Source organism: Apium graveolens, chromosome 6 (assembly GCF_009905375.1).
Source record: "Apium graveolens cultivar Ventura chromosome 6, ASM990537v1, whole genome shotgun sequence".
Taxonomy (NCBI): Eukaryota; Viridiplantae; Streptophyta; class Magnoliopsida; order Apiales; family Apiaceae; genus Apium; species Apium graveolens.
In genome coordinates, this window is record NC_133652.1 from 148,659,056 (window position 1) to 148,668,216 (window position 9,161).

At 33.1% G+C, this 9,161-nt stretch overlaps 1 protein-coding gene across 3 annotated transcripts; it reads left to right on the forward strand.

Annotated features, from left to right (window-relative positions):
- Window positions 1-381: 381 nt before the first annotated feature.
- On the forward strand, window positions 382-5,877 carry LOC141666883 (pectin acetylesterase 12-like). Of its 3 annotated transcripts, XM_074473118.1 has the most exons (12): window positions 382-833; window positions 1,780-1,862; window positions 2,468-2,597; window positions 2,711-2,784; window positions 3,136-3,222; window positions 3,306-3,430; window positions 3,543-3,603; window positions 3,902-3,955; window positions 4,073-4,150; window positions 4,627-4,732; window positions 4,830-4,975; window positions 5,335-5,877. In XM_074473118.1, the coding sequence occupies exons 1-12, from the start codon at window positions 638-640 to the stop codon at window positions 5,440-5,442; spliced, it is 1,248 nt and encodes a 415-aa protein (XP_074329219.1). In that variant the 5' UTR covers window positions 382-637; the 3' UTR covers window positions 5,443-5,877. The 3 variants fall into 3 exon arrangements, with proteins under 3 accessions (XP_074329219.1, XP_074329220.1, XP_074329221.1); XM_074473119.1 differs by lacking the exons at window positions 382-833; window positions 1,780-1,862 and adding an exon at window positions 1,960-2,102; XM_074473120.1 differs by lacking the exons at window positions 382-833; window positions 1,780-1,862 and adding an exon at window positions 2,231-2,249.
- Window positions 5,878-9,161: the final 3,284 nt, after the last annotated feature.

Sequence of the window (9,161 nt, forward strand, 5' to 3'; positions counted from 1 at the left end):
TTTTTAATTATTCTCTCATTAATAATGTTAGATTTTTTCAAATCAAAATGATCATAATATTTAGATCTAAATATTGTAAACATATGTAGTCTATGTTTGAGGTTTGAATCCTGGATACATTAATTATTTGTATTATTATTTTTAAGATGTAAATATTAAATTATAAGGATTACGAATGGAAAATATAAAATAATAAAATAGACATACTGTCGGCATATGACAGTTTTTAGGGAATTTTCATTACAGAAGAAGCGGTTGTTTAAAATCATCAAGCATCAGTCACGGATTTCCAAATATTTTCCATCGAACAAACAGATATACTAAAAAATAAAAGCGGTGCACTTAAAAATACAGACCCTAACAACCCGCAAAGAATATTATATACTCTATATAAAATTCTATAAATTGCCCGGCAAAAATACGGCTGAGCTCGCACGCACATACTCTCTCTCCCTGCACAATACACATACTAATACAGCTATTTTACAGTGTTTGCACTCATTACTCCTAAACCCAGATTTGCATCTGTGTTCTGACATCAACTTTCTAACTCCACATTTGTATATATGAGACATATACACACTTGTACTTTATAAACATTGATTTGGTATCTGGGATTTCAACTGGAGTGTTAATAATGACAGATTTGTTGTTATGGAGTGTACTTGTAATTGGGATTCTTAGGAGCTTCTGCAATGCTTATGAGTATGATGAGTACTTTAATAAAACAGAAGTTTTATTTCAAGATTTTGCTTTTGAAGGCTCAGCTGCTGCTTATAATCCTCTTACTGTTGGCCTTACTATCATTCAAGGAGCTGGCTCTAGAGGCGCTGGTATTATTCAACTTTTATTTCAAAGCATTGTAATTTGTTTTATTTAATTTTCTTGATTTTTGGGTTTATATTTTAGTATGTTGTTTTCAGTGTTCATCTGATGCAAATTTATGAATTTGTTTGATGCTTGCTGAGTATGCTTTTATCTGAGTTGATTTATTGATTTTTAATCAGAATTTGTTTTCTAGAGCTTGAATAATTATTGACCAGGGAATAATTATTGTTAATGAATTAATTGAATGTTTTGACCGAGATGGAAGACAAGTAACAAGTTGTTAGTATTTTTTTTTATGTCAAAGCGAATCCCTTTTAAGACCAGACCATAGTCATAAGACTCATAAGGACGATGATAAGATATTTTACGGAATCTTTATTATGTGTAGTGTGTTTGTGTTTATACAATTCTTAAGTTCCCATGTTTTTCTCCCTGGATCTGTATGGGAGTTCTTACTTTAATTTTATGTATTATTGGTAATGGCCTTGATAATAGAATATAGTTGTTGATTTAACAAGCCATATCTGTCATTTTCTATATGTGATTTAAGCACATTATTGCTAGTTGCTTCTGTCTTTGTCTTGTTTACTAACAACAAAGTTGCCCTTCCTCCTTTTAATTTATTTTTAGTAGAATAGAAAGCATTCATTGGTTTGTTGACAGGGAATTCATGCATATTTTGATTCATGAATTCTTTACAAAATTGCCACTTTTAAAATCTTGATAGAATTTCACCTGCCACTGTGAATCTTTTTCTAATACTAAAACTCTAGAACTTGTTTTTTTTTGCCAACTGAACCTGTCTATTATTAATTTGTTACTATTATTACAACATGATCAATTCATTTTTGTATTATTAAGCGACTCCCTGGCTCCTATGGAACTAATATAAATTTTTATGAGTGGTATTTGGAACTTTAGCTAAAACATCACAATCTGTTCGTTTGGCAGTATGTTTAGATGGAACATTACCAGGCTACCATTTACATCGTGGATATGGGTCAGGAGCAAACAGTTGGCTCATTCAGTTGGAGGTTTGCTGACTTCTGTATCAATAATGACATCTTACTTTCCACTGCAGAGCTGCTCTATTATTCTTGCTTTCGAAACTCAACATATTCAAGTTTTAGTTACAGTTTTTTTTTATCCGTGCTATCCAACTAGTCAACAAAACTAGAGATGCCATACATGTCCATATTTGAATTTACAAAGACATGATAGTCTTAAGACAAGTTTAATCTCTCCCGCACCTATCACACATTAACACACAAAACGTGAGTGGGAGTAATACCTGAGTTATACATAGATAGATTCGGATCCTTCAAAACAACATATGATATCTTTGTCTTCCACAAATTTTGAATAAGGCTGCTTTTAAGTTTACCATTTGTATCTTGTTCAGCTATAAAATAGTACTATCTGTATGAAACTTGTATTCCTCTGTTTTCATCTATGTGGCTGTTCTTTACCCTTACTGTCATATTAATTCTTTATTTATGTTCATAATATTATCAAGTAAACATCAAATTACGTATTGAATTTGACTTGAAAATTGAACTCTATATCTATACATTATTAGGAAACAGTGTTGGTTTCAAATCTCAAAGGAGGGATCTGATGTTGTCTAAAACCATGACAGGGTGGAGGATGGTGCGACACTGTCAGATCTTGTGTATACCGAAAGAAGACACGTCGTGGATCGCTAAACTATATGGAAAAACAACTTGTTTTTTCAGGAATACTTAGCAATAAGGCTGAAGAAAATCCAGGTTTTTACTCGATGTCATGTCCCTATTTTCTGCTTAATGAAGATTGCATTAACATTTAACATAATCGGAGTTCTGTTTTATGCCTGCTTACTGAAGGTTTCTTTTTTCTACAGATTTTTTTAACTGGAATAGAGTTAAGCTCCGTTACTGTGATGGTGCTTCTTTTGCAGGCGATAGTGAAGACAAGGTTTGTGTTAGTATGTGAAAGCATTCATTTTCCTTATATAATTTTTCCAATCAGGCTATCTACGAGAAAGATACTTGAACAGAACAGAAAGCTTTTTAGCTATTATTTTTTCTGAAATTATGCATTTGTATCCTAATTCTGGTATATGTGTAAAAGGATGGATATTCATGTAACTTGTGTCTGAAGATACGTTGCATCTGTATATGCGTGTGGTTTTTCATGATGCTTACAATTGCGGCTAATTTGTGTTGTGCATTTGAAAACATGAAGATTATGCTATCTATATATTTTTCTCTAACCAATTATTCTTGCAAGTCATGTGTGCAATTCTAAACTGGTTTTTACTTTTAGGCTGCTGGATTACAATTCAGAGGTCAGCGTATATGGTGGGCTGCTATGGATGATTTGAAAGCAAAGGGAATGCGATACGCCAACCAGGTTTCATCAATATTTATTCTCCATCCACCCATGCCAACTCACCCAATTTCAACAGTAATGATATCTATTATGTTATGTATCAGGCGCTTCTTTCTGGATGCTCTGCTGGTGGTCTAGCTTCTATTTTGAAATGCGATGATTTTCGCGGTATATTTTCAAGTCGTACAAAAGTGAAGTGCCTAAGTGATGGTGGATTGTTCTTGAACGCGTAAGATCAAATCTTCAACACCTTATCTCTTATATCTATGCCAATGTACTCTGTGATCTATGCATATAGCAAATATCTTTTAATAATATTATCTTGCTATATGGGATTGCAGAGTTGATGTCGCCGGTGGCCGTACCCTTAGGAACATGTTTGGAGGAGTGGTTAAATTGCAGGTGCTCTTGTACCCTTCCAGTTTTAAGAATATTTTTCCAGTGTACCAAAAAAAGAGATTCTTAAGTTTCTTCCAAAAATCTGATTGAAAGTAACAATATTTATGTAACATTTATTCACAATATTTGTCAAAATTACTAGCTTACCTGATTGAAAGTACTTCTTCCAAAAATCTGGCATATAAGTTAACTCGTGAAAATCATGGAGTTTTCACCAACCACTAGAAGTTTTTAATTTTCTTATATTCCTTTTTAAGCTTTGATTTAGAATTGATACTAATTTAAGCTTTATTCTTAAAAGGGTGTTGGCAAGAACCTGCCACGTAGTTGCACCAACCATCTTGATCCAACTACGGTAAGATCTTTCTTGTGAATTGAAATTTTCTAAATTTGATCTGAATAGACGAGAAAGTTTTGAATTGTCAGTTTTGTTGAACTGAATTTTTACATTGTGAATTCATAATTTATGCAGTGCTTTTTCCCTGAGAACTTGATAGCCAGCATACAAACCCCTCTCTTTCTTCTCAATGCAGCATATGATTCATGGCAGGTATTATACGTTTCTTTAAATTTTATGTACTTAATCACCATGAAATAGACTATTTTCTGAACATACTTTGCTGCCTGGTAGCTGACAGATATGACATAACTAATGTTTAAATTAAAAGTGAAAGGTGTACAATTGGTGCAAGGGGAATTGAATGCCTAAGCACCTTGAAAGGTTGTTATGTGGTCCTAGGCGAATATTCTATGCGATATATAGTACTTTCTCTCATCCTTAGTAATAAAATTATAGGAAAATTGCATATCAATTGTATTATGAGGTGAGCATATGTGAATTTGATCCAAACTTGCAAGCTGGGCACTAACGTGTTACATATCCTTAAAACCCAAAGTTTATATAAGTCGTACATTAGAGCTTCCGTGGCAGCTAAGCTGTGAAAGGACCTTCAATAATTAATCAGTTGCACAGACCTTGTTTCATAACATAGGTAACAAATCTTTCTCTTGTAAACTTGTATCCAGGTCACCACCAGCTTGGCTCCTCATTCCGCTGATCCTCATGGTTATTGGACTGCATGCAAAGCGAATTACGCACATTGTTCGGCATCACAAATCCAATTTCTGCAGAGTGAGCTTCATGATTTATTTTTTCTTTCGAAGCATTCTGCATAGAAATACAGTTTGTCATTTGTATATAACTTTTTATTGCTTATTCTTCTAAGCAGGATTCAGGAATCATATGGTTAATGTTGTGCAACGCTTCTCAAGGTCTCCGAAAAACGGGTTATTTATAAACTCTTGTTTTGCTCATTGCCAATCTGAGAGACAGGATACATGGTTTTCAGACAATTCTCCCCTTATTGGCAACAAGGTACGTCTCGGTGATCGTTCTCTTTTCTCACATTCAGATAATTAAAGTATGTTTATGTATATCCCCTTGGTTGTAGCCTGGCGCTTTTCTATTAGTAATAAGAGGCTGAGGGTTCAAGTCTCTGCTGAGTCTTGACTCTCGAGTGTGTGAGCATATAAATCCTGTATTTGACCATTTTCAACAACAAAGAGTGAGCATTTAATGTATTCATCTGTAGGTCATTAATTTATGACTTGAAAAACAGACTTGGATCCTCATAAGTTAGATACCAAGACTAGTCTCTTTACCTAAACTTATTGCCATTAACCGATACAGAGCATTGCAAGCATTTCATTCTAAAAAATGTTGTGGATATGCAGGGAATCGCGCTAGCAGTTGGTGATTGGTATTTTGACCGTGCTGGTTGCAAGGCTATTGATTGTCCATACCCTTGTGACAAAACTTGCCACAATCTGGTATTCAGATGAGTGCTGCTGCATGATAGCTATATTTGTTCACCCCTATATATTCAATTTGCTCATTCTTATGGTCAATTTGACTAGTATTTTATAGTCATGATTTAGAGGAACTCTTATCTCATGACAACAATAAAACAGTTGCTTGTCCATTTCAGAAAGGTGAAATGCTGATATGCAACATTTACACACTTGAGAACATGTAATCTCTATATTACATTAATTAGTGAAAGTACCTACATGAGTCATTTGAGGTGAAATAACATCAGCAATGTGGTATTAAGGTGGTGGTAATTTCTATTGATTTGTTAATGAAGGACACAAAGGAATGTATGTCAATTATAGTACTGAGATGGACAGATGGTCATCTTTTAAAGTATTCACTGCATTCTTTGTAATCTTAAGATATATAAATTTCAGTGTGTTTGTGTGTGCCAAGTTTGGAGACATCAGCATTATGTTCACCTGCATGGCATCTATCTTCTAATTTTTACAATAGTGGGGAGAAATTATGGAGAAAATATGTTTGAAACATTTCTTTCTCGGTGCTCAGTACATTAGACTCTTTTCCTTTCCTTTCCTTCAAAAAAACCATGGATTAAATTTATATGATTATTTTTCCATATCTTTTGTTTCAAAACAAAGTTTCATGAATTAAGGGCAAGTTTATTATTGTACCTGGTGTCGGGTAAGGGACCAGGATACATGGCAAAAGTGTGTGAAGGAAGATGGGTGAATCACCCCGGGTGATAATTTGTTTTTAAGAAAATAACACCTTGTTCCTGCAATTTGGTCTCCTACAAATAGTTTGGATCAAATGCACGCCATAATTGAATATTTTGCTAGAGTAATGTTAGAGGCACCAAAGTATTTACAATAATTGTTAAATTGTAATCAAATTATATTCCATTGATTGATGTGATGGTATGCAATAATTTAATTGGTGAGATTAACGTAAACATAGAGAGTTCAATTTTATTTAGCAAATAAAAGTCATTTTTTATTATTTTGTACTCGACGTTTCCCCATTTTGTTGTTTTTGCCTCACACCATACAATTTTGTCCAATTTTTTTTCAAAAGAATTAAGACTTCATTCTTTTATCTATATTATATTATAATAAATAAAATATTAAAAATTTAATAGTCGGTCAATCGGTATTTGTCGAAATTATTTAATTATCCTTCCAGTTATCCATGAAAGTAATAATTCGCCTATCAAACTACTAATTAAATATGGCATCAGATTGTATACCTCCCGTGTTTTCCGAAGGTTGTTTTCTTTTAAAGATACATTATTTGATTTGGTTCCTCTACAAACTTTTAAATATATCATGTTTACTGTTTATTTAACGGAAGAAGTGTTTATCTATGGTTTAAAAGAACGTATTTACTTATAATTACAAATCTGTCTATAATTAACCATCCTTACTTACAAATTTAATTATTTTAATTAATTAATATACAAATCAATTGCTTTTTTAAGTAAAATACGTTAACTTTCTCTTTCCCCAACTAAAACTCCTCTTTCCCCAAAATATGTTAGGTCCCGAATTATCGTAGAAGGGGGGTTGAATACGATAATTACTAAATTAAATTTTTTTCCGAATCTTTAGCGGATAAAATATTTAGTGCTCGGTTAGTGGTTTCGTGTTCTTCAGAGGAATAGTGTTTGGAACGATAAAAATAAGTAACACAAGATATTCGGGGAAATATATATTCGTATATAAATCATCGAGGGTGTTGCTACACTCCAGTAAATAAATTAACCGGCTACAATCTAAAAACAATAAAATTCCTAGCTACTACAAAGATTTACAAATCAAATCCTATACAATAATCTAGCTTTTGTTTGTACTAGGATTTAATTACCGGGTAACGATTATAATGCCCATAAGAACATACAAGAGTTAAATCGGGTATTATAACGTTACTCCGGTGAGAAGTTAAACGGATAAACAAATAGCTTGAGCTTCTTTGTAAATCAATTCTGCCATTTCACTTATCTTTTTGGGAGAGAAGATGAACAGAAAATAATTCAGAATGAATGACTGTTTATCTTCTACTGCAAAGTGTAGACTTTATACACAAAAAAATTGTGTGGCTGAGAATTAGTAGCTTCTGTGGAGACAGGTACAAGAGTTTATTTGTGTGGCGACAGGTAGATGCAAGTCTTGTTCTGTGGCGACAAGGGGAGAGTGCAGGAGGGGGAGTAACTTGCAGGAGGGGGGTAACTTCCCTATGGCGACAACTTGCATCCAAGTAAACATCAAAACAACTAAAATCAACATGTACATTCATGTACACGTTTTTTTTTTGTTTATTATTTTCTTTTTGTTTTTTTCTTTTTGCTTTTCTTTTTGTATTTTCTTTTTTTTTTCTTTTCTCTTTTCTCTTTTTTTTTTCCTTTTTTTTCTTTTCTTTTTAAGTTTAAATTGTAATTAAATTAATTAATAAAATAAACTTAAATATAACTTATATAAATAAACTAATTTAGATTTATAAAATAAACTTATTTAAAATTTATAAGATAAATTATTTTAAGTTTATTAAATAAATTATATTAAAGTCCATTAATTAATTTATCTATTTTAACAATTAAACTTTGAGTTTCACCAGTTCTCTGAGCTGTTGAGCTGTATACCCCGCGCACCTCTTCTCGTACTTTAACAGATAAACGTTCAATCCAAGTACGTTCCTCAACTTAACAATTCTTCTATAAATAATACCCAGATTCCTTTCATGAGCTGTTGACGCCTAGTGCAACTGGTCTGGTTCACAGACGACCAACCCCGATTTAGGTCTTCGTATTATAGCCTTGATTACATTGTTAAGCTTGCCTCAACTTTATTGCTTCGAACACTGACTGTCAATAAATAACTGTACTTTCACTGGATCCTTTCTGGTACTTTAGACAACGTCTTCATTAACCTCTGTATATACCATATCTTCAATTCTTCAGATTCCTATGCTTCGAACACTGTCTATCTTTAATCAATGCCAATACACTGAAATCTTCCGGTAGCACTTGTATACTGAATCTTCATCATTTCTGAAACCCTGAAAGTCTTTAACCTTTGTTCTTCACTGAGGCATGATGTAGACAAACTTCAGGCTTTCTTCTAATCCTCTGATTCTTTGTATTTGCCTTGTCTTCATTCTTCCTGATTTCTTGTGTAGACGTAGTATTATTAACCTGTCATGTTCTAGTATTGTTATCGTGTTGAGTTATCACGTAACTGTACATACAGCTATGTAGTCTCACCAACAATCTCCCCCTATTTGATTGTTAAACCTAACAAACAAATTAAATAGAGAGGATAACTCAACTAACAACTAGAAAAATTAATGTACCAGGACTTGTAAATAATGCTACTGGTTTTCTGCATCAAATACTGCATTTCCAGATTTCTTGAGTAACTGAAATGAAAGATACTTGTTCCTCTAGCACTAAACTGATCTTCATGTAGTTTCATCTTCATTTCCTTGGTTCTTCAAATCTCTGCCAGATAATACTTCTCAGTCTTGAAGTAATCATTAGCAGCTTTTTTTGTACAACCACATTTCCCGTTGAGAAGCTCATATCTCTCTTGCTTCTCCCCCTATGAGAATCAACTGCTTAAAGGAGATCACCTTTGTATACCACCTCTCCCGTACAATAGGATCTGCAGATAATAACTAATGGTACTCCCCTTTTGGAAAACAGCTTTTCCCCTTATGAAGAATAGTGATG